The 22,011-nt window shown below is 48.0% G+C and overlaps 10 protein-coding genes across 10 annotated transcripts; 4 read left to right on the forward strand and 6 right to left on the reverse strand.

Moving 5' to 3' along the window:
- Positions 1–738: 738 nt before the first annotated feature.
- On the reverse strand, positions 739–1,909 carry LY89DRAFT_326022 (uncharacterized protein). Its single transcript, XM_018206748.1, has one exon. It carries the CDS (start codon positions 1,819–1,821, stop codon positions 883–885), a length of 939 nt encoding a protein of 312 aa, XP_018063126.1. The 5' UTR covers positions 1,822–1,909; the 3' UTR covers positions 739–882.
- Positions 1,910–2,313: 404 nt separating this feature from the next.
- LY89DRAFT_741608 (uncharacterized protein) lies at positions 2,314–3,125 on the forward strand (the record flags this gene model as incomplete). Its single annotated transcript, XM_018220730.1, has 2 exons — positions 2,314–2,537; positions 2,750–3,125. 2 exons carry the CDS (start codon positions 2,314–2,316, stop codon positions 3,123–3,125), a joined length of 600 nt encoding a protein of 199 aa, XP_018063127.1.
- A 1,517-nt stretch (positions 3,126–4,642) lies between these two features.
- LY89DRAFT_326042 (uncharacterized protein) lies at positions 4,643–5,962 on the forward strand. The gene is made up of 4 exons (XM_018206750.1): positions 4,643–4,947; positions 5,006–5,409; positions 5,488–5,719; positions 5,775–5,962. The coding sequence occupies exons 1-4, from the start codon at positions 4,793–4,795 to the stop codon at positions 5,806–5,808; spliced, it is 825 nt and encodes a 274-aa protein (XP_018063128.1). The 5' UTR covers positions 4,643–4,792; the 3' UTR covers positions 5,809–5,962.
- A 995-nt stretch (positions 5,963–6,957) lies between these two features.
- LY89DRAFT_326031 (uncharacterized protein) lies at positions 6,958–9,053 on the reverse strand. The gene is made up of 6 exons (XM_018206749.1): positions 8,551–9,053; positions 8,077–8,366; positions 7,806–8,031; positions 7,693–7,754; positions 7,218–7,629; positions 6,958–7,051 (listed from the first exon to the last, which is right to left on the reverse strand). Exons 1-6 carry the CDS (start codon positions 8,839–8,841, stop codon positions 6,968–6,970), a joined length of 1,365 nt encoding a protein of 454 aa, XP_018063129.1. The 5' UTR covers positions 8,842–9,053; the 3' UTR covers positions 6,958–6,967.
- Positions 9,054–9,192: 139 nt separating this feature from the next.
- Positions 9,193–10,458, forward strand: LY89DRAFT_690780 (ribosomal L18ae protein family). The gene is given in 5 exon segments (XM_018216169.1): positions 9,193–9,255; positions 9,273–9,276; positions 9,782–9,966; positions 10,016–10,192; positions 10,244–10,458. 4 exon segments carry the CDS (start codon positions 9,273–9,275, stop codon positions 10,400–10,402), a joined length of 525 nt encoding a protein of 174 aa, XP_018063130.1. The 5' UTR covers positions 9,193–9,255; the 3' UTR covers positions 10,403–10,458.
- A 586-nt stretch (positions 10,459–11,044) lies between these two features.
- On the reverse strand, positions 11,045–12,246 carry LY89DRAFT_326117 (uncharacterized protein). Its single transcript, XM_018206751.1, has 2 exons — positions 11,972–12,246; positions 11,045–11,915 (listed from the first exon to the last, which is right to left on the reverse strand). Exons 1-2 carry the CDS (start codon positions 12,057–12,059, stop codon positions 11,158–11,160), a joined length of 846 nt encoding a protein of 281 aa, XP_018063131.1. The 5' UTR covers positions 12,060–12,246; the 3' UTR covers positions 11,045–11,157.
- Positions 12,247–12,864: 618 nt separating this feature from the next.
- On the reverse strand, positions 12,865–13,959 carry LY89DRAFT_724788 (uncharacterized protein; the record flags this gene model as incomplete). The annotated part of the gene is made up of 2 exons (XM_018218930.1): positions 13,134–13,959; positions 12,865–13,085 (listed from the first exon to the last, which is right to left on the reverse strand). The coding sequence occupies exons 1-2, from the start codon at positions 13,882–13,884 to the stop codon at positions 12,865–12,867; spliced, it is 972 nt and encodes a 323-aa protein (XP_018063132.1). The 5' UTR covers positions 13,885–13,959.
- An 857-nt stretch (positions 13,960–14,816) lies between these two features.
- On the forward strand, positions 14,817–17,353 carry LY89DRAFT_764129 (ankyrin; the record flags this gene model as incomplete). Its single annotated transcript, XM_018221626.1, has 4 exons — positions 14,817–14,956; positions 15,010–15,302; positions 15,389–15,886; positions 15,923–17,353. 4 exons carry the CDS (start codon positions 14,817–14,819, stop codon positions 17,005–17,007), a joined length of 2,016 nt encoding a protein of 671 aa, XP_018063133.1. The 3' UTR covers positions 17,008–17,353.
- A 156-nt stretch (positions 17,354–17,509) lies between these two features.
- LY89DRAFT_629253 (carboxylesterase family protein-like protein) lies at positions 17,510–19,786 on the reverse strand. Its single transcript, XM_018211200.1, has 5 exons — positions 19,417–19,786; positions 19,214–19,355; positions 18,794–19,160; positions 18,332–18,741; positions 17,510–18,283 (listed from the first exon to the last, which is right to left on the reverse strand). The coding sequence occupies exons 1-5, from the start codon at positions 19,546–19,548 to the stop codon at positions 17,616–17,618; spliced, it is 1,719 nt and encodes a 572-aa protein (XP_018063134.1). The 5' UTR covers positions 19,549–19,786; the 3' UTR covers positions 17,510–17,615.
- Positions 19,787–20,207: 421 nt separating this feature from the next.
- On the reverse strand, positions 20,208–21,937 carry LY89DRAFT_741617 (cation efflux protein; the record flags this gene model as incomplete). The annotated part of the gene is made up of 5 exons (XM_018220731.1): positions 20,208–20,545; positions 20,687–20,800; positions 20,853–21,475; positions 21,602–21,666; positions 21,719–21,937. 5 exons carry the CDS (start codon positions 21,935–21,937, stop codon positions 20,208–20,210), a joined length of 1,359 nt encoding a protein of 452 aa, XP_018063135.1.
- Between the last annotated feature and the right edge of the window lie 74 nt (positions 21,938–22,011).

Below are 22,011 nucleotides of genomic sequence, written 5' to 3' on the forward strand. Positions count from 1 at the left end.
GAGTAGAAGCAAGACCAGCGGTGTGAGTTTGTCTAGGCAAAGAACCAAAGCTTATATACCCAGAGAAATCTATCAAGAAATCAGGCTACCCATACAGGCAGAAGTGAATTCTTTCTTCCTCTATCTCTGGAAATGCAGTACGTCAAAGAGTGAATAGGAAATCAAACTTTATCTTCTAGTTTCTTACTTCCTCCATGTCTATAAATACTGAGAGGGTCTTGCTCAAGAAAATTTTGTAACAAACTTCAATGGTTATGTGGTTGCTGTACATGTGATGGCTCCTGGCTCCTGGCTTCTGTGCCCGGCACCGAAAAGTTTAGCTTTTAGAGTCTTTTGCTGAATAAGTGATATGCTGATAAATGGCAATCGTTATAGAATAATTGGAGAGAGGACGATTGTTGTCAACATGGTCTCTGAAGATGAAAGAAAGGATATATTTGACAGCAAAATAAGAGTGAAATTCATGAAATCGTTGAATAGTAACAATATTGAACCAAGAAATAGGGGAATTTATGATAACATCAAAAGATCTCTACCGGCTGTCAAAATTCTGACTTGCGTTGATATTCAAAGTTTAAATTTGTTGATCAGGATTAAGGGAGCAGACCCATTTGCCTATGTCGGGACAATGGCATAGTACTTACACTTGGCGAGGGTTGAGATAGTATCACAGATATTCTCTTCAATCTGATCACTCTCCCCTTTTTAAAAGAGGCTCAAACATTTTTATCTGCTCAACGGAGCACAAACCAGTCAATTGTAATTTGCTTCTACGATACAAGGGAAAGGACTACACTCATATATTACACCGCCACACCCAACAGCCCAATGAAGGTTGTAGCTTCAAACACCACCCCTCTAAACAACAAAGAACACCACAACTCAACCCCCTTCCCCACCATACTCATTCTTCCAAGTCCCAGCAAAATGATGCGTAACAAGCTTCGGCGTCCTCTGCACATAATCCTCCTTATACCGATTCGACCTCGCCGCAAACGCAAACCCAGGCATCACCAACACATCCCCCACCAACCTCGGCTCCTCAAGATTCGAAGTGCTCCCCATATCAACACCCTCTCCCATCCGCACCTCCAGACTCTTCATCACACTCCTCGTAAACCTCCTCGGCCCCGTAAAATCCACCACATCGCCCACCATCCCCGTCGTCAGCGCCCCAACCTCCACATTGAACTCCTTACTCTTCTCTTTTATACTATGAAGAATATCGTCCACCGCCACAAGCAGATGTCTCGCACCCGGCCTCGCCATAATGATCCACGTCGCCAACTCCCTCACAACATTCTCCCCCCATCCGACATCGAATTCCCACCCCGCCACCAAATCAGCCCTCTCCCTATACTGCACCGGGACCCAGTCCCTTATCGGGACACCGTCGCAGGAAACGTCGAGATCGCTCCATATCCCGCCCTCGACAAACAATAGCAAGTAGCGCAGCATATCTGCTTTCAGGACCGGGATCGCGAGCGCGGTGTATACTTCGACGATTTCAGGACGGTGGGCGAAGGTTTGTCGGATCCAGGTTTCGGCGGTGGTGTCGATTAGGAAGGAGGGGGTGTGTGAGGGGTTTGGGGTGATGCATGATTGTGTCCATTGGTGGGTTTGGTTGTTTAGGCCGGAGGGGCCGAGTTTGTACCAGAGGTTTTGGGGGATGGTGGGTGGTGATGGTGGGAGGGGGGAGAGGGTGTACCAGGTTTTGGGGGTGTGTATTTTGTAAGTGAGGAAGATGCAGCATATGGTAAGCAAGGAGAGGAAAAGTGGTTTTCTCGAGGGTGACAGCGGCCGTTGATGGATCGCTAGCATCGCTGCTACGAAGATTTCCGAGCAAAAGAACAGGAGAAAAGAGACATCTTAGGGATAGGTATATACAGTTGAAACGGCCACACTGCCAACAGCGCTACTACGCCACTGTAACCGTTGGTCTTCTATGTTCGACATTCTGCAGCTCCGCTATGTTTAGCGACCGCCCCCTGGATCTCGGGCCGTGCCGAGGATGAAGATTGGTCGCTGAAGATCCGACAGTTCGGGTCGTGTGACAACCCCCAGCACTCCAACATTCCGGCGCTAAATGTAATTGCCGGTGAAATGTTGGTGAGATAATCAAGCATTCAATGGCCAGAGTGCTGGGATTGCTGTGCCGTAAATGTTTGTTTTGGGCGGTATCCAACGGTCAGAGCGGTGATTTAGGCTTCTTGGTCCGAATCCTACATGCTCACAACCCTTTCGCTATTTAGAGTTAATTGTTTGGGGCTTTCCTTGGTGCTTTAGCAACTTACGGTTACGAATTCTGGCAAGATGCACCAGCAGCTGCTACCTGCACTCCTAATACTTCCAGTCATTACTCTCGGAGTCGAATTCATAAACCCTCCACCTTTCCAATCCACAAATGACTTCTCTCTCAACACCATCTATATTGAAGGTTCTCTGGTGAACATTGAATGGACGGCTGGTCCACCTGGTAATGATACTTCTCTATCCCTCTGGCAGTTTGATGGGACTCAATACCTCAGACTAGGGGAGTACGCTAGCCGCAAGTTCCCTCTTCAGGCATCGACCTATTCTCACGCCTAACACCCACCGAAGCAAATTTTTCACCAAACATCACATCCTTCGCCTGGACTGTACACACAGCGAAGAATCTTTCGGAATCGAATACGTTCACTCTCTGCATATATCTGGTCGGCGGATCCGGGGCCTCCGAGGCGCAAAGCCACTGGTTTAACATTTCTAGTCAGAGTGTCGGGTCGTCAAATACGTCAACAACGTCTGCGGCCATCGGGTCGATACCAGCGTCACCTTCGACGTTACCTGCTCCTGCGGCACCGACTGCTTCTGAGCAAGCTACTCCCACACCTTCATCATCGCCTGAATCCTCGAGTGGACTAGGAGCAGGCACTAAAGCGGGCATAGGGGTTGGTGCATCGGCAGCTGGTATTTTGGCCGTTGGGGCAGCTGCCTTCTTATTGTTGAGGCGAAAGAGAAAGCAGGATGTCACTGCGCCTAGTGAAGAGCAGCAGAAATCGCAAGTTCAAGAATTGGAGGAAACCAGGATATTTGAGCTACAAGAGGACCCTGGGCCGCGAGATGGAACAACCGTCGAAGCGTGATTTAAGGATGCAGGAGTTGAGGCTAGAGGAATGTCTATATGGTGTTCTCGACTAATGAAGAATGGAAACATTAAATTTTCGGTCCGTGTTCTCGCGAGCGACTGTATTTGCTCGCTCCTTGGCTTATGAAACCGGAAGTGAGCTTTTGTGGACGAGTGCCTTGTCTGGTTTTCGAGTGTTCAATATGGAGAACTTGGCAATACTTCTTTTGTGGGATACGAGATGGGGTAGACAGACAAATGGTTGCAGGTTTATTGTTTATGGGTTTAATTCAAGATCCATTCAAACGAAAAAATAGATCAAGAACTCCACTGAGACATATCACCACCAACTGCCAGGATGAGAAATCATGGGTACGGAGGTACAGTGCACGTGACTAGCAACGAGGGTTAAAACCAGGAAGTTCTTAAAGCATAAGTCATCATCAGGGAATGAGTTTAAACAACGATGACAAAGAAGCTTCCTTCATAGTTCAGACATGAATTGACAAGGATAGATATCAAAATGCTGAGCTGCAAGCTGGAACGCAGGTTCAGGTCGATAACACCAATCTCCAAAATAGATGAACGTTGGCTATGAGATCGTCAAGAATTGAGCAGAACACTTGCGACAAGGCGAAGTCTCAGATACTAAAGTAACTTTGCCACCGACGACGTCACGAGCGACCATATCTTCTGCTCCACAGAACTGTTTATGCTCTGATAAATCTCCATTGAGACGAGATGCTCAATCATTCAATTGTAGGGTGCAACCGCAGCTTGCTATCGTAAACTCAGTGAATTGATAAGAATGATGTAAGTTTGGAGAGATCAGCTCTCCTTTCTATCATGTCTTGAAGGATTGATTGCCGAAATATATTTAAAAGTTCTGACATGAAAAGGTGTGGAAGCACCAACTCAGGGGGAGACAAGGTTTGACGCTAAACCCTGCCCGCCTAGCTTCCCGCTAAGGAACAGCCCAACATCGAAGCCGGTGAAACTTCCTTGAGCATCTTGTGAACCTTGGTCCAAGACTCGATACAAGACTCACAATTAATCACGAAGGAACACAAAGACAATTGTTTCTCACGACAAAGTATTCTGCGAGGCAAGCTCCTCTCGAATTTACCCTATCTCCACAGCGTCGCAATGCTTCGTTTGCCTCGTCTTTCTTTTCCGGGCCAGTGTCCATGCTCGCAAAACAAACGTCGCACCTCAGCACTCTCTATCACATCCTCCCCTGCCCGTCTCACCACGCCATGCCGCTTTGAAGGCCCTTTTCCTCCCTTTTCCCTGCAGCCGGCCGGGGAACTCGAGCGAGGCAGCCAAATCGTCCAAATCAGGCATGTGACCGAGGAGTCACGAGTTTCCGCGGGCCAACCGTGTTAAAGTGTTTGCAGGAAGCCCCATCCAGTCGCGTCTCCCTTGAGTTCAGGCCGCGTTCTCATCTGCACTGCCTGCAAATGCCTATCCTTGGCTTGCCTGGCTGGCTGCCATATATATACTTGAGCCCTCCCTCTCGCAAACTCTCTTCTCTTTTCCTTCTCGCACTCAATCAGGCATCAACAAACAAAGTTCACGAAAATCGACGACGATATCGACAACGCCCGACGACCAGCTTTGGATGAACTCGACGATCGTGGACGAAATTCCATTTCTGCCACCAACTCGATAAGACGCCCGACGAAAATGTTCAGTCGAAACCCGAATAAATCGCAAACAGAAAGCTTTTCCAAGAGTCGCCGCAGCACGAAACGGTCGTCCTTCCGCGAACATGCCATATCCAAGAACCGCAGTGAACGACCCCGCAAGCCTCCGACCGAAGAAACCAACCCTCTCAGCACGTAAGTTGCTCCTCATCTGCCAACCACCTTTTACGGTCGCTAATCTTTGATAATGCAGCAACTTGACCTCCTCAATCATAACCCTTGTCGTAGGCCGCGAACAACGCCTCTTCGCCGCCCACGAAGACGTCCTCTGCACATCGCCCTTCTTCCAAGCAGCCTGCCGCACACAATTCCTCACCACGGAAAACAAACGCATCTCGCTGCCGGACGAGGAACCCGAGATCTTCTCCTCGGTGCTGGAATACCTGTACAAGGGCGACTACTACCCGAAGCTGGTGCACAACAAGCGTCGCAACGCGTGGGAGCTCGAGACGGGCGAGGGCGGGCAGAGCGTCGAGAGCACGGTGTACCATCATGGGGTGGATGGCGAGCTGTTGAAGGATACGGTGATCTATTGTACGGCGGAGAAGTATGGGTTGGAGGAGCTGAAGAGGGTGGCTTTGAGGAAGCAGGGGTTGCGTAAGTTTTTCTTTTTATCGCATCAAACATTAAATATATAGACCAAGAACATAGAGGCTGATGAGAAGACAAATACAGAATCCGGCATCCAATGCAGCACAATCCTAACATCAGCCCGCTACGCATACGCCAACACACCGGACACCGACTCTAAGCTACGAGCCCACTACCTTGCGCTTATAATCCGCTCTCGCGGCACCTTTAAGCGTAGTGGTACCATGCAGATGGAGATGCAGGCCGGTGGCTCGCAGCTCTTTTTCGATCTGTTCGTTGCGTTGTGTAACCATGTTGATGATGTGGCTTCTATTGCGTGAGTCTTCCCCTCCCTTCCTCCTTACTTTGCCTATGACTGATAGAAATGATAGCGGTTCGCCGAGAAGTGTGAGGACTCATCATTAGGACCTTGCTTGCTTGCTGTGTTTGAGATAGGTGCGGATGCTAAGATAGGATAAGATAAGATACGGTGATGTGTTTAATTTGTCCCCTCTTCTTCTTTTTCATTTGATATTTGATACCAGGCGTTTTGGTTGGGCTTACACTTGCACTTGTATCACTACTCTTCTTACACTCTTGTTGGCTCTACTTGTTTGCTCGACCTAGCGATTCTTGTTCTCTTTGCTTGTTGTTTAGGGTGGTTGAATATCTCTTCCTTCGATTTCTTGATTATGAAGCCAGGAAAGCACAAAAAGAAAGATTGCGTTGTATACTTATTTTCTATGTCTGTCTTGAATGAAGGAAAGTTGGAGATGTTGTTTCTTGCACTTGCTGGGAATATATCTTTTGAGAGGAGACCGATTTTGAAGGGAGGGAGAGATTGTACTTGAACAAGAGAGGAGATGAAAAAAGAATGCCGCAACAAGAGAGAGCCAACCAAACATAAAATACCATAACCAAACAAAACAAAAATACAAATTCTCACCCATTCACAAATCTTCACATCAAACCCGAGAGAGCCTCAAAAACGTGAAAACAAATCCATACTATCCCATTCCACACTAATTAGCTACCCTCCAACCCCTATCCCACCACATCCAGACCCTTATCACGCATTAGCTCTCCAACACCAAGACCCCCCCAAAAAATAAGGCAGAACCCTGATTCGTCAATGGCGAGGACCGTGTTAGCGCGTGAGTCACTCGCAGACACGCAGTGGAGTGGAGGTAGGGGTTCTAGGTTTCGCTTGCTGCTTTTATTTGGCTGTTTTGTTAGGTTTGTGAGACGAGGCGGATGGCTAGGTTAGGCTAGGCTAGGCTTGGGAAGGAATATTGTAAGGCGACCCTGAAAAAGTACCTAGGTGATGTGATATTGGTGTGGTATGTATAGTGCTTTGTAAGAGGGACGGTTTGGTTCACCGAGCAGAGGTTGGTCGTCGGCTGAATGCGAGGGCTGTTGGGTATTGGGTGGAATATCAGGGTCTGCAGCAATAGTCATCGGGTAGTGGGCGAAAAGGGGGCATTTTTGGTAGCTCGGAGAAACTCAGGACGAGAGTGCTGCTACCGGGAATATGGTTCGCCTTTGCTGGCCAGGATTGCGGCCTAGTGTCGGGTGGATGCCAGCTTCAAACACCAGTGCCGGGGAAGGCTCCGCCTTTGCTAAGCACTATGATAGCTCGTTCGCGGGCAATGTAACCCTTCATTAGGTTCTGTACATAAATGGTCAGCTTGGCTCTTGACTCATTGCGGATGGATGTCTTCGTTTGTGGTCGAATCAGGATCCGAGGTGAGGGGTAGGCGATAAAGGGGTATGCCTTAGAAGGCAGTTATCGCAACATGACATGGAACATAAAAGAAACAGACAGCACAACACACCTTGTAGATCATGTTTGCGATCAAACATTCCACTTCGTCGGTATCCATCACTTCGTGACTGCCCAAGCTGATCGCAGCAGCGAATTCCGAGATGGGGATTCGGGTTCGACGGACGAGTGCGGTGTTGGCATCCTTGGCTTCTTCAAATCCGCCCGCGATGAACACTTTGCGAAGAAGGTTGCGTAAGGCGATGTCTCGGCCGCGTTCTAGGGTTAGGTAGATGCGGCGGTTGGTGAACTCGTCTTCGCCTGCTACGAGGGCTGCGTCGAAGCCTGATAGGTCGCCCTTTTTGATACAGCGGGACAGAGGAAGGAAGAGCTTCTGTAAGCGAGGATATGGTTTGAGGAGGGCGAGAGAGGGTAGCGTGTGGGTTGTGAGGAGGTGGCATGGGATCAGGTAGGTCAGAATGAGTCTGTGATGTTAGCATGTATACAGTGTGACTCGTTAAAATAGGGGCGGATGATGGGACACTGACTCCTTATTCTTGATGGAGTCCTTGTGGCATAGAAGCCAGGCTTCAGTGAGGTGTTTCTCAGCCTAACGAGGAAATCAGCATTCTGGTAATATTGGTCGCGCACCATTTCTCACCTCTTCGTACGACTCCTCTAAGAATTTGATGACTCCAACGTAGTACTTGAACGTCACTCGATGGGCCTTGGGAAAGGCATCTAATGATGGCATGTCGCCTCTGTATGCCTGAATTGCATTCAGAATGTTCTTTGACAAGCTGATCGAATTCAATCGGAAGTAGGTCTTGAACAACAAGTTGATGATATTGTATATACCCCATTTTCGAGATTCTTCAAGAGGTGCTCTGAAATGGTCAGCGTGAATACGAAATCTTGGTAGGAACACTTACCTATCACTCAAGCAGGTCTGGAATACTTTGTTCAACACTCGAGCAGCATCTTCCAGCTTCTCGTTTTTCTCTGCCTCAGGATTGAAGTCGTCATCCTGAAAATTCTTCGCCGAAGATGCCCCGTTTGCACTGGACGCGCCCTCATCTGCCTTGATGGCGAACACTCTGAGATATTTTCCTGCCACATACAGACAAGGCACCGTCCAGGCTTCAAAGTTGCAATTCGTGTAACCTCGAATGAGAACATTGGTCATCTCTTTCCATGCCTCGTATACTTTCACATATGATGCCTAGAGAGATTAGCCAAAGGTTTCCAGAGGTATCGACGAAAAGACGAAAGACGGAAGACATTTGGGAGACAGTGTAGATCACGTGATGGGAAAGCTATAATGAATGTTCTTGCATAGAATATCGTGCCAGAGCATGGCGTGTAGTGCGGATAAACAGAATTAGAGATAAAGAGAATCCACTTACATTTCCATCTGCTGCTTCAGCGTTCACAATCTCACCAACTGCTTTCCAGTAAGTGTGATAGACCTCGACCCAACCATTACCCTCATCCGCCGGAAGCTTGAAAGGTGAAGTAGCGTCATGCAAGATTCGATACTTGAAGTCTCTCTGAACATGCGCAAAGTTTGTGCTTCTATAGAAGTTGACAAGTCGGTCCGGTTGAGAGTCGGGAGCTATGGGGGACAGGGACATTGACAGATCGTAGCCATTACCCTCCTCATAGGCTTGCCGGAAGTCTTGAAATACAACATCCATTTTGAAGGTAGAAGAGATGTTCGTGTAGTCATAAATCGTCAAACGTTGCGCATCCCATAGAATTATCTCGTGACTCTTGAAAGCCTGGTTCGTGAGGCTCGAAAATGAAGAAGGACAAATAAATGACGAGATTGTGAATTTGTGTGCTTATGAAAAGGAAATTCGTTGCAGAAAGCTTTCAGGTTCATCCATTATCATCGCCTCCCCATCTCTTGTTTACATGTCAGAAACGCGACTGCGGCTCTGCACTCCAGAATCTTGATCTAGTCGTTTCGGGACTAGCTGTCTCGTGACCGCACTCAGGGTTTTCGAAAAAATTAACCCTACGCTAATTTGGCGAGATTTTGTTGTACGAGAACTTCCAGAATCACGAATTGCGACAACAAGACATCGACCAACGGCCAGCAATTCAAAGTAAGCTCAATCGCCGTATGATTGTATATTGATGATATACTGACTTTGCGAAGATGGGTAAGCTTTAGATTTCCTTCCTGCTGCGAAAGACGAGCCTGCGATACGCTGAGCGCGACGATTCGTGATTGAGACCGATCAAAATTTGTGGACGACGACACTGGAAGCCAGCTGCGACGCGGATCATCTGAATTGGAATGTGGAATGACGCCTGAGAATATCTGCTGCGGCCCTGGATATATGAGGGTCGACCGAAGCTTGGAGAGACAGACCTGGGGCAGATGGTACATCGAGAGAAACCAAACACGATCGAGTGGAATCGAAGGCACCGACGACAAGAGCAATGGCTATCACTAGCGACAAGAGACCAAATACTCTGAAAGCCGCGGATATCGTCCAGCTGCCATTGTTCTTCGCCTCCTTCCCTCCGCGATACCTTGATCGGTCTCACTCAATCTCAGCCATACTCGCATTTCGCTCCGGCCTTACATTTCGCCTGTCTACCTTGGAGATGCTAACATTATTTCAGGTCGTCTTACAGAATACCAGGTCATCGGCCGCCACTTGCCCAGCGAGGCCAACCCAACCCCAAAGTTGTACCGAATGAGAATCTTTGCTCCCAACACTGTGGTTGCAAAGTCTCGTTTCTGGTACTTCTTGATGAAGTTGCGAAAGGTCAAGAAGGCGAATGGTGAAATCGTCAGCCTGAACGTCGTATGTAATATCGGATCCTGCAGCATGCAACTTTGCTGATGATTACCAGATCCACGAGAAGCGCCCATTGAAGGTCAAGAACTTCGGTATCTGGATCCGATACGATTCCCGCTCCGGCACCCACAACATGTACAAGGAATACCGTGAGATGTCGAGAACCGATGCTGTCGAGGCTATGTACCAAGATATGGCTGCCAGACATCGATCCCGTTTCAGGTCGATCCACGTACGTTCAATCACAATCATTGGCAGGATTTTCTACTAACAATCGTTCCAGATCCTCAAGGTTGTTGAGCTCGAGAAGGGTGACGACGTCAAGCGCCCATACATCAAGCAACTCCTCACCAAGAACCTCAAGTTCCCTCTTCCTCACCGCGTTTCCAAGGCTGCTGGCACAAAGCTCTTCGCCGAATCCAGACCATCAACTTTCTACTGAGCGTACGGGGATAAAGTGTAGGGTTTGGGGGGTCGAATATGGTTTTGCAATGCATCAGGTTGTTTTCTAGCCTTTGCTCCTATCGAGCCGGATGACCAATGGGATATGCATAAAGGAAATCATTGACCTATGACGATTCCCATGTGATGTTTCGTTTGTGATCAATTGTGTCTTGTGGTGGTATCTGCTTGGTCACAGGGCATCTGATTTCGTCATATGCCAAGGCCAGAAAATACAATAGGAGTCTCGAGATGAGACGGGCTTCTCTTCCCTTCCCATACTTCAAAAAGGCTCTACGACCTGCAGACTGTCTTTTTAGGTTCCCATATGTTTGGACTGTTTATACCGACCCCTTGCTTCTTTTCGTTACCTCTGGCTACCAGCACCCCGCTTCCAATGATTCAAGACAAGTTTGTCTCTGAATAACGATGTATAATACTGCTACACAAGTACGTAGCATTGTTGCAGATGCTAGAGCAGAGAAATGCACAACTGTAGGACTAGGAGTGCTAAGACATGGAGAGAGGAGAGGATCGGTCTACCTGAGAAGATAGACGGGTAAGGTTATCAAACAACAAAGAGACCTCAGAACACTGAAAAGAGGAGGCGAGTCACGGCACGGCAAGCTCAGAACCGTTCTTTCTCCCGAATATATTTCTAACAATTATGAAGGCTCTAGATGAAAGCAATCTCGTAGCAACACTATCATCGGTTCCACATCCTCACCTCTTATTATACAAAGCTTAGCTCCACAATTATTCAACATCCTGAAATGTCCACTCAGGATACTGCTCCCTCAACAAGGCAACTCTCCCCGACCACCCCGAAACATCAAGCTGCTCCACCCTCCTAATCACGATCTCCCTCTCTGTGGTGGAGTTCGCATCAACGTTAATATCAAACCCCCAAGTGAAAGCCCCTCCAGGAATCACCGACACATTCTTCGAGCCCCCAGCATCGGGCAAAATCGTCAAGAACGCCTGAGCAGTCCACACAATCGACGTATTATTCCCCTCGTCCAACAATATAGCCGGCGCGTCAAACGTCGACGGATTATACCCCCAATACCCAAACGGCGTGTCTATATCCTGGGCAAATGGATAGTGATCCACAGTCCAGTTCCCAATCACTCCATCGTCGTCTTGGCGGATGAATTGGATCCAGCCGAATAGAGTGCCGTAGCCGGAATATGGGCTGGACGGGATGGGATAAGTCATGTCGGCGTGGACGACTGGGAATCCGATGAAGTTGGGGAGGATTGCGGTGCCGGGATAGAGAAGGTCGAGACCGAATGCGTGTTCGACGTCGTCGTTTGGCTGAACGGTTATGCTGACGACGCCAGCTTGGCCTCGAGACTCAAATGGGAGGGCGAGGTGTTGTTTGTGGTGAACTGAAGATGTTGTGTTGGAGTCACAAGATGCTGCATTTGCGAGTATGCCGAAGGCGAGTGAGGAGAAGAAGATAGAGCGGAACATGATTGTTGAGCAGGCTGTAGGATGGCAGTAAAGAGTTTCTAGTACCAGTCTTAGTGACTTGGAGTGTATAAGGAATGTCCGGTGCTATATATACTGGACTCGAATTCGCAAATGAGGCTGATGACATCGTTGTGCCTCAATGGGGAAGCCAAAATCGACCATTGGTCTGTTCGTACAGACATGTATGAATGTGATCAAGTTTAATATGAGTCTAGGATGAAAACGAAGTGCTCAACAGGAACAAAGTCGCAGCCTTGTAGAGAGATGGAGGATCATCACTATTTTGCTACTTCAGGTCCCCGAAAGCTCAATCCATTGGTGCACTGGTTAGTATCCCCAAAGCCTGCCAAGAGGACATGGAATTTGGAGATCAACAATGCAGGAAGATGGGTTCGAAATATGAATAAAGAAGTACTTTCGTAGTTCTCATGATTTGAGGCCTCTTATTGGCTGCCTCGCTCCACATTCTGCAATCGAAGGATGCGGCTCATTTTCTCGTCTTAGTGATTACTGATCGCCAAAGCCCAAGACTTACCGCTTTAGGTAATTCCTCGTACGCAAGGTACATCTGATGTATAAGAGCTTAAATGAACTCTTGCACATTTCGTCAGGAACGGACAGCATCAGAGACGGATATTTCTTGTTCTCGTCCGCTTCTGAGTCAGTGGCCAAAGATCATGAACAAGCCTGACGACCTTTAGCCCTGAACTTCATCTTTTCTACTTCTGATGCTCGGCAGGACTATGAATAATATTCTTATCATCTGTACAGAACTGTTGAGGACCTGATGAATTAATGATCATTAGTTGACTTTTGGGATGTCTCTTTATCATCATGAATCTACAGAAAGATGCGTTTTAGGCACGCGCAAGTAAGAAGCAGCAGAAGCCATGGTGTCATTTGTTTTCAGGCAGTCTCAGAGAAGTTAAGCTCAACCCATTACTCTGTCCCCACAAGAAGACATCCGAAGCAACCCCAAATACTCGTTCACTTGTTGACTTTCTCACAAGTATACTTGTGCAACTTCCAATCTGCCGTTTGATGCTCTTTGCGACAGTAGCGGACTTTTCTCTTCTTGCAACCGCCACATCGCTGCAAAACCTTCTCCGAGGCACCTACACCACAGTACTCGCACCATCCCTCATTCTCCCTATTTTCCCAACGGTTCCAGACCCGCTTAGCACAAGCTTGCAGCCTCGGAGTACGATCTGCAGGCTCAATCGTTGGAGCACATTTCCACGGCTCTAGACACTTACAAACCTCTAACATAGCAATATAAAATTCTTCCGCCGTTCCCATAAAGTATGGCTCTCCAAACAGACCGCGTCCTGCCTCTCCGAATTGCATGCTGGTCATGTCAACAACGAAGCCTACTCCTCCGGGAGCTGGAAACACAACCACTGCATGTGGACGGTCGTTATCATGTCCAGAAATGCGCTCTTCTTCCATTCCAGAAACAATGACCTGCAATTTCGGGCCTCTCATTTTGTGCTCTGCAATCTCTCGGAGGAATGGATCTACCAGAACTGATGATGTCTTGATTTGGATCAAGAGCTTTTGATCTGCTGGACAGATCTCGAAGAAATACTGAAACAAGCTAACAGCTTCGTAGCATCCATCACCCTCGTGAGACTCGTGATAGATGAGCTCCCGCTTTGTGAAATTCAACCCGTGTACTTCAGGAAGCGCATCGGGACAGATGATATCATTCGTCGATGGAGTGCCGGAAACTCCATCAGACTCTCTGCGGAAGACGTGGAAGTGTACTTGCTTGACCGACGCTAGCTTGCTACCAGGAAGCTTCACATACCTATCTGGATCTCTCGTATCGATAAGCTTCGGATCGGCGAAGGTAGAATTCAAAAGTTTTGCTCCTCGAAACTTGGGGTCTGATATGCATCGTTCGTAGTTGAGAAGGGTAGTAAGTGCTCGCAGAGGAATCGGGGTTGGTGCTTGAGCCTGCATAGCCTGTTGACTGCTCTCTTCTCCAGGAATCTGTGCAGACATCGTGTTGACTTCCAACACGGTCTTAATCTGGATTCTAATTTCATTTTATATTTGAAGAGAGCACATGCGTTTGCCTTTCAGTGCGGAGTATAAAGTTTAGCTTAGTAAGTTCAGGACAGTAGCCTACTTAGGCTGTTGAATCAAAGGGTGTAAGCCAGTGTGCAAACTCTCCAACATACTAAAGAAACTCTTCAATGAAGAGAACTCCATGCTTCACAGCCTGTCCAGTAAGAGTACGACTTCTTTGTCTGTTCTTATGTGTTGGAAGGCGAAAATCAAGACAAGATCCCACGCGAAGACTTCCCCTTTGCTTGTTGTACGATGTCTCACAAGTCCTCAAAGACAAGCCTTACGTTTTCTATTTTCGAACAATTTTGCCATTTTGGTCAAGTCAATGAAGACACAGACACGAGTAGAAGTGCCTTGAATACAGGAGAGATATCGAGGCTGTCTGGTTTCACGAACATTCTGCTATCTCCGCGATTTAGATCCAGACTTTCATTGTGTCACCCATGTTTTGGGAACGGAGGGTGGAAAATGGCGGGCATTGTTTGTCGGGTCCGAAATTAAGTGGAAGGAGTCGTCAGTGCGAAGCGTAAAGAGCCTGTGGGTGTTAAGGAGGTTCTTGCGCACATCGAGACTCCGAATTTCGATATGTTGTGTTACATCAATAGCCCAAAATGTTCAGGCTTAGATGTCAAACAAGTGATCTCCACCCCCCTTTGCGTCTGCTTGTGGGTGCGCAAAAACAGGGATTGGAAATGATGGGCGTTGGTGGCGCTGCAAGGCTGAGACTGCGCCTCATCTCCACCGAGTTCGTGTAACATCACTGAAATCGTTGAGCTACATATAAAGTCTGAAAGAAATCACTTCAATCATTCTGCTCTACTCGTTTGCATTCCTTATCCAAGTGTCACTCATACACTCACTCAATGAGTCCCAACAAGGGAGGAAGGCCCCGCAATGCCTGGACATCCTCTCGAATGAGGAAACTTGTTCGACTATACACTTTAACGACCCTTAATATGCATGAGATTGTGAGCGTTCTGAAAGCTCATGAGTTCGATCCGTCGTATGTATCAACATCCAAGTTTCCTCACTCACAAAGAACTGATTTTATCACAGGTCTCGCGATGTTCAGAAGAAGCTCCGGGAGCTCTTTCCTAGAGACTACACAAAGTGCCACAAGTCCTTTCGTCCCCCCAAGGATCGACCAATCCAGTTCCGTCTGGAAAAGCTACGAGCGCAACGGCGTGAGGGAGCATTAAGCGATCTAAATCAATGTGATGAGGGTAGAAGCTTGATCACAAACCCGTCGGGGGCACCGAATGATCCAGAGACATTCGAAGGAGTAGGGACGGCTTTCCGTGGCTACTCGGGCTCTGGAGAACTTGCTGCACCATACACGTTTATCCAAGGTGCAGGAATGAACCCGAATCCCAGATTGTGATACCATCACTTCTCTTGTTGGACGGCTCAAGCATATCCGCAAAATCAGTTCTAGTTACAGTTGGTTGCGGAACTCAATCGACGAGAACAGACGCTCAAGCACAGCAGACATCGACAACTGTAGCTCAAGAGGACCTGTCGTCTACAGGTAGCCAGTCACGACTGTCTCTCATCAGCATCAAATCTCTCAAAGAGAGAGTGAAGAGATCGAGCTCGTTCATACAACATGTTCATTCTGTGTTGCGCTTTTCATCTACCAACTCCTGGAGATCAAGTCTATCCTTTCGCTCTAGCGTGGTCTCGCTGGATTATTCATCGTGGGTACATTCCTTCACCGAACATCCCATTGCCGGCCCTCAAATGTCGGAGCAACAAACTCTAGCTTCAAGTTCATCTGGGTTAAGAGAGGCAGAGACTGAGAGGATGATGGCACCGCACTGTTATTCTACCGAAAATGACAAACCTGCTTGGCATGAAGAGCTCTGGATGGATATACGCAACAGACACGTATGTTCAGAGGACGAAAGATTGAGCTTAAGACATCGGCCTTGTTGTGAGTGGCATCTAGTCACTGGCGATTGTTGTCCAGATTGTGGTCGGCAAGAAAGTCACCTCAGAGCGTTGCATGGGCAAGATGTGCTCGATGCTAACACTCGCGACTTCTTTGGCAATACACCACTACATTTCGCTGCAATTTCATGGAATCGAGATTGCAATTTATTCATCAAAATCATCGATAACGGCACCGACGCTCGATCAGTGAACACTTCTGGAGAAACCTTCCTTCACACTCTGTTTCATTCCATAACTATAAGAGATTTACTGGCATGGACCGATTTGCTGATTTATCTCGAGAAGCTTAGCTTCCCATTCTCAGCTCAGGATTACCACGGACGCACGGTAATGCATGTTTTATTCGATAGCGACTATCGGAAGCTGAAGAAACTTCCATCCAAGCAGGTTCATGCTTTGTTCGAAGCCGTAAAGATTATGAAGCCGAGGCTCGACATAATGGATAATCTAGGCCATACAATCAGTGATTACTTATACGACCCTCCTCCGAATCATATGCTACCTGGTGGAAAAGCTAAAGCGACAAGCATCACTGACATAAACTTCATTGGCAGTTTGTCGAAACTCCAACACAATTTGGAGTCTTGGACTGATTGGCTTGGCAATACAGGAACTTATTCTTGGCTTGACTCTGACGGCAACACTCCTCTTCACGCATTGATCAAGACTTTCCCTGCGGCCGATAATGAGACAGTGCTGGAAGGCATTATTCGCAAGTTGTCTCGAGCTGGCACATGCATTCACATGCGAGACCGGACAGGAGAAACTGCGCTTGCTATTGCAGTTCGAAGAGGTTTTCGCCCCGTCATCACAACACTCGTGGATCTTGGAGCTTCGATACATTGCAGAGACTATGTGGGCACAGGAGTACTCGTCCGTGCACGCAAACATCTTCGCAAGGCCTTAAAGAAAGAGGACATGAAGCTCTATTCAAGGATCTTAAGTGTTGTTACTTTGCTTGTTGACTTGGGCGCGGTCAAATACCCTATCGGCGTGGAATGGGCAGTGCCTTCCTCGTTGCTCGCTCGAAGACCAAGGCTTGGTCATATATTAGCTTTGAACTCGAGAGGTGACCGGATCATGAGGGAAGCGGGACTGTAAGAGGGGTGCTCCAGGAGAGCCGCATGTATTTGAATATATACAACAAATGTCTGGAAATGAAACCAAGTATACCGGATCAATGGTCTTCTCAAACAACATCTTGTAAGCGAATGGAGGTAGGAAAGGCGTTGGGAACCCATGTCTCATAAGAAATTAATACCTTTCCCTGGACCCCTACTTTTAGCGTGCTCAAATGCAATATTGTAGAGGGGGTAAGAACATGAACCAGCAGTACGCGAAAACAACCAAAACAACAACAAGTAGGCACTGCGCGAAGCAGACCACTATTCGCAGTAGTAGAATAGGTTTAAAACATCATAAAAAGCATTCGAAAGCATATCACTGTAAAAACTAAGAGTGGGAGAAGAGTTGTTGTTATTCTAAGAGTGCGCGACCACAATATATAGGAAGCGTCACATAATAAACTAGACCCAGTTGAGTATAGTGCTAGGGAAGACTAGCGTTCCCGGGCTGGCCTCCTCCTCAACCACACGTGCCGGTCAGCGCCAAAAGGACCAAAAAGAGCTAGCCCTGCCACAATATCAGAAGAGCTTCTTTAAGAACTTTTCCCTCTTTGTAGACAATCTAAATCTTCAATCCATCTGCCCTCAATCCTCATACAACCCCGTCTCCCAGTAATCACACCTCTGATTCGCCGCCGAATCCCTCCCATCCTGCACCGTCGTACCATTCAAAAACAAAATCTCCGCTCCCTCCCCATACAACGGCAGCTCCGGCAACGCAGCCCCCATATAATCCGGCACATTCGGGTTCCCCGTCAACACAAACTGCACCGTCGCGCTCTGGATGATCTTCACCGCTGTACTATTAATCGGGTCTCCGAACGTACCCACGCTGTCTCCGTTCCAGAAGATATATTCGAGGTCCTGGGCGTGCAGGCCGGGGAACTCGCCAAAGGTGTAGGCGCGCGTGTTGTTGTTGAAGGCTTTGTTGAGGGCGAAGGCGTTGCATTCTACGATGCCTTCTCGCATGGCGATGGATGTGCGTTCGGTTTCGGTGGTGTAGGGTTGGGAGCCGTCGAAAACTGGGGGGTAGGTTACGGTGGCGAGGTGGTTGATGGATGCGTTGGAGGCTCCGATTGCGAGGCCGTGGAGGTTGGCGATGAATGCTGATTGGGAGTTGACGGTGGGGTCTGTGAATAGGAGGCCCTCGTTGGAGTTGTGGGTTACCATTATGGTGAGGTTCTTGTGGAACTTTCCTTGTGCGAGGAGGACGGTTGGGGCGTCTGGGATGTAATCACCGTCAATATTTGTCCCTGGTTCTGTTAGTTGATCGTTTTATGTAGGAAGGGAGTAGGGAGTACCAAAGCTAAAAGAAGCATAAGGGGCAACGGCAACAATTGCGTTATTGATATCCTCCAGTTGACTGGAGTTCATGGTCCGTATTTGAGCATAAGACGTCGCGTTTGCAAGTTGTAATACCTCTTGATAAAGGTCCTGATAGAAAGCAGCTGTCGAAGCTGGTCTCCAAGCCGGGCTTTGCATGAGAGCCTGTTGGAAAGGTACTGTGCCATTTCCACCGTAGGAGGTGATATGCGCCATGATACTACTCGCACCGGCCGACTCGCCCATCAAGGTGATGTCGTTGGGATTCCCACCAAAAAGGTGGATATAATTTTGGACCCAGGTGATAGCGAGTCGCTGATCGAGGAGACCTGCATTGGATTGTGTATCTTTGTCGTTGATCGACTTTGGAGGAAAGCCAAAGAAACCTCTGTGTGTAATAAATACCAATAGCCAAAGAGAGAACAAGAAAATGAACATACAATCGATAATTGATCTGCACATAAACAAACCCTGTCCTCCCATCTCTCATCCCTTCAGCTAACAACCCGGCAGGATTTCCAACACCGTCTTTCCATCCTCCGGTAAATCCTCCACCATGAATCATCAACATCACGGGTGCGCCTTTCGCTGACGTATTTGCTGCATTGAAGATGACTTCCGGGGCCATCACGTCTAGGAAGAGACAATCTTCGGACTGGATGGGAGTACCTGTTGTTGGTATGCCGGCAGGAATACTTATATTTGCTGCAGCTGAATGGTCAATACCGCCTGCTAAACTTGCATTCGGTCCAGCAATGATTGATGCTAGGAATGGTCCTGTTAGCGCTTGCCATGCTGAGGCACCACCTTCACTTGATTAGCATCTCTTTGGAAAGTGGCAAGAAATGACACTGTCCTACCTTGGTAGCAAATTTGATCTGGAGGAGCTTCTTGAACAGTGCGATTTATAGTCGTGGGAGGAATTGCAGCACGGAAGCGGAACTGGCCAACCGGTGGCTCTGCATATCTGATGTTGGAGAAATTATAATATGCTCCAGTGGTCTGGAGGTTTTTCTCGTCAGTCTCCAAGAGCAAGAAGTCAAGAAAAGTGTTTTCCCCTTACGTTGACTACAGCCTTATGGACAGCATAACCAAGATCAACAATTGGAGCAGAGCTATTGATCGTTGTGGCGTAGACAACAACGTTGATATTGAAGGCAAGCACGAGCTTGCACATGAAAGACTTGAACGACATAATACCAGAAGGAAAGAAGGAAAGTAGATATGGAGATCCAGACTCTTGAATAAACAAACATGGAACGTCTTCGATGCTTTAAGTCGCTGACAATTCTCAATCCATTGCTCCGTGCTGCATCATACGCAATATCGCTCTCTATACCGAGGACACGGGATTAAAGGCATGACCCGAACTAAAAGTTTGAAGCAGTCGTCCACCACACACGCGTGGATAAACGCTATGTTGCATCATTATTTGCAGCTGGTTACTTCTTGCACATGGAGAGCCTGCAAGCAAGATTGGTATGCAAGGAATAAGCATAAGAGGCTAGCTCTGCACTAATCCGAAGTGGTTCGTGAAAGTGGACGTGAAAGTGGATAGGAGGGTGGACGTGCCTCAGATCAGCATTTGCTGGGAGCAACCGATGCAGCTTGTCCAGTTATATTTCTTCACCTAATACTCGACCGGATCTCGGTCATTCTTTGTTATAACCCGAATCTGGGGCATTGTACAAGCATGTTCCCCGCAATAAGCATGGCAGTCACATCGGAAAGGAAAACCGGTACCTGAATGTATAAGTCTTGGCAACCGATTGGAGGGGTAAATTCTCCTCTGGTCTAGTCATCGAATATATTACTTTTGCCAATCTTCGTTCCATCTCCCTTCTCATGTCGTCATTATTGGTAGTTCTCAAGTGCGTGTCCTGTCGGACCCCACGTTGTGTAGTCACATGTAATGAACGCTCTGTCGACCTCGGGCAGTCCCTCACAACAGTATTGCAATGTCTCCGCAATATCGTGGGCTACCTCCAGTGGCGTTTTCTCATCCAACAGAATATCAACCTCAACCCAGACTCCATCTCCTGCATGGTATGCTTGAATGGACTTATACCCATTGACCAGTGGCGAAAACCGATATGCGAGGAATGTGAGCTTCGCATATACACGGTCATCAACCGCTGAACCCGTCAAGCGGAAGACATTCTCAAAACAAGTACAGCCCCAATCCCAGATGACTATTGACAAATCAGTATACACTTTAAGACACATTTGGGAGCCGAGGACCTCGTCCGACTTCAGCACATCCTCGGTCGGGAACGGTTATCTCGAAGATCGGCTCCCAATGCGAATGCAGAACAAGGACATGTTTTACATACTGAAAAGAGAAAGAATACCAGCACCTGCTGGATCGAGCCACCAAATATTTGCAGCGTGCCCAACAGCCGGAAAGATAAGCGAGAGAGAGTTGAAAATAACGTCAGTCTTGCAATCTGCATATCTGTCAATAGAAGTTCTTACTCTACTCTCGTAGGAGAACCATACCTTGAGCCAGTGCTTGCACCTGACTAGTTTTGATCCTCATACAACCAAGCCCTATGATGCCCTTCAACACAATCGTGCCAGCCAAAGCACCAATAGCCACAGGCGGTAGTTGTGTTGCCTCATGTGGCCCCTTCGACATCAGCTTCTGCACCGATTCTTGCAGGATCTGGATGAACGAAATAATCATAATGATGGAAAACACCAATATGCCCAATGGTTCCAACCTCCTTCTCCCAACCGGGAATTTCCTTCTTAACTTACTAAGACGCCATCCCACCAGCTTATGCGTCGTGAAAATGATAGCCGTACACAGCAAATCCAGCGCCGAGTCAGCTAGGGAAGCGATCAGCGAAAGAGACGAGGAACTCAGTGCCGCAATCCCTTTGGCAATCAGGAGGATGATGTTGGCAATGACGTTGATGTTTATAGCCCATTTGGCATTCCGTCTACCAATTCGTCGCTTCTCTTGTTCTTCTTCTGGGAGGAAAGGTTCGACGCATCCCTCGGTGTCTTGCAAGGCACCACCACCTTCTGCTATACCGTCTCCGTTATCGTCTCGAGGATCGAAGGACTCGAGGATATCGTCTGAAAGCGCCTTGACGATGGCATTTACTTCTAGCCAACTGCGAACAGGTTAGCAATTTGTAAGAAGTCGTATCAATAAATAACACCACCTCTCTAGTGTCGGCTCCAAGGCCTGAGTTCTCTCTTAAAGAAATAACATAATTATGAAAGAAAGGAAGACATACTCATCCAACCTCTCATTCTGCTCCGCATAAAAAGCCCTCAACTTCTTATTCTTAATCCCCTTCAACTACACCCTCACTCTTAGCACACGCCTCACTCCACAGACAAAGACCACAAACCTCCACCTCACTCTTCCGATACTCCTGCAAATACTCCGAACTCTCCACACTCTCCAGCAATTGCCTCTTAAACTGCACCCTCCGCTGATCATCCGGATCCAGGTGTCCCTGGTCCCGAAACCTGTACTTGCGGTCCTGCGGCGGGCGGTCCTCGACATCCTTGCTCAGGTACGTCGAGTTCTTCTGATCCGCGCTGGTGATGCCCCGTTTGCCGACCATTGTGGAGGACGCTTATGGGGAAGAGTTTGGGAGGGAACATGGGAGTTCATATTTACGTGCTGAGGAACGCGCTA

This window comes from Mollisia scopiformis (genome assembly GCF_001500285.1).
Source record: "Mollisia scopiformis unplaced genomic scaffold LY89scaffold_31, whole genome shotgun sequence".
NCBI lineage: Eukaryota > Fungi > Ascomycota > Leotiomycetes > Helotiales > Mollisiaceae > Mollisia > Mollisia scopiformis.

Excerpts from the sequence above, each read along its gene's own strand:
- LY89DRAFT_326022 (XM_018206748.1), bottom strand. The coding sequence starts at position 1,821 with ATGCTAGCGATCCATCAACGGCCGCTGTCACCCTCGAGAAAACCACTT.
- LY89DRAFT_326042 (XM_018206750.1), top strand. The coding sequence starts at position 4,793 with ATGTTCAGTCGAAACCCGAATAAATCGCAAACAGAAAGCTTTTCCAAG. Across the intron at positions 5,410-5,487 it reads TTTGAGGAAGCAGGGGTTGC|AATCCGGCATCCAATGCAGC; the intron begins GTAAGTTTTTCT and ends AGACAAATACAG. Across the intron at positions 5,720-5,774 it reads GATGATGTGGCTTCTATTGC|CGGTTCGCCGAGAAGTGTGA; the intron begins GTGAGTCTTCCC and ends TAGAAATGATAG.
- LY89DRAFT_326031 (XM_018206749.1), bottom strand. The coding sequence starts at position 8,841 with ATGGATGTTGTATTTCAAGACTTCCGGCAAGCCTATGAGGAGGGTAAT. Across the intron at positions 8,367-8,550 it reads CTGAAGCAGCAGATGGAAAT|GCATCATATGTGAAAGTATA; the intron begins GTAAGTGGATTC and ends TAATCTCTCTAG. Across the intron at positions 8,032-8,076 it reads CAGACCTGCTTGAGTGATAG|AGCACCTCTTGAAGAATCTC; the intron begins GTAAGTGTTCCT and ends TGACCATTTCAG.
- LY89DRAFT_690780 (XM_018216169.1), top strand. Across the intron at positions 9,967-10,015 it reads AAATCGTCAGCCTGAACGTC|ATCCACGAGAAGCGCCCATT; the intron begins GTATGTAATATC and ends GATGATTACCAG. Across the intron at positions 10,193-10,243 it reads CCCGTTTCAGGTCGATCCAC|ATCCTCAAGGTTGTTGAGCT; the intron begins GTACGTTCAATC and ends CAATCGTTCCAG.
- LY89DRAFT_326117 (XM_018206751.1), bottom strand. The coding sequence starts at position 12,059 with ATGTCTGTACGAACAGACCAATGGTCGATTTTGGCTTCCCCATTGAGG. Across the intron at positions 11,916-11,971 it reads CATTTGCGAATTCGAGTCCA|AAACTCTTTACTGCCATCCT; the intron begins GTATATATAGCA and ends GACTGGTACTAG.
- LY89DRAFT_629253 (XM_018211200.1), bottom strand. The coding sequence starts at position 19,548 with ATGTCGTTCAAGTCTTTCATGTGCAAGCTCGTGCTTGCCTTCAATATC. Across the intron at positions 19,356-19,416 it reads TCCATAAGGCTGTAGTCAAC|ACCACTGGAGCATATTATAA; the intron begins GTAAGGGGAAAA and ends AAAAACCTCCAG. Across the intron at positions 19,161-19,213 it reads AGATCAAATTTGCTACCAAG|GTGGTGCCTCAGCATGGCAA; the intron begins GTAGGACAGTGT and ends AATCAAGTGAAG.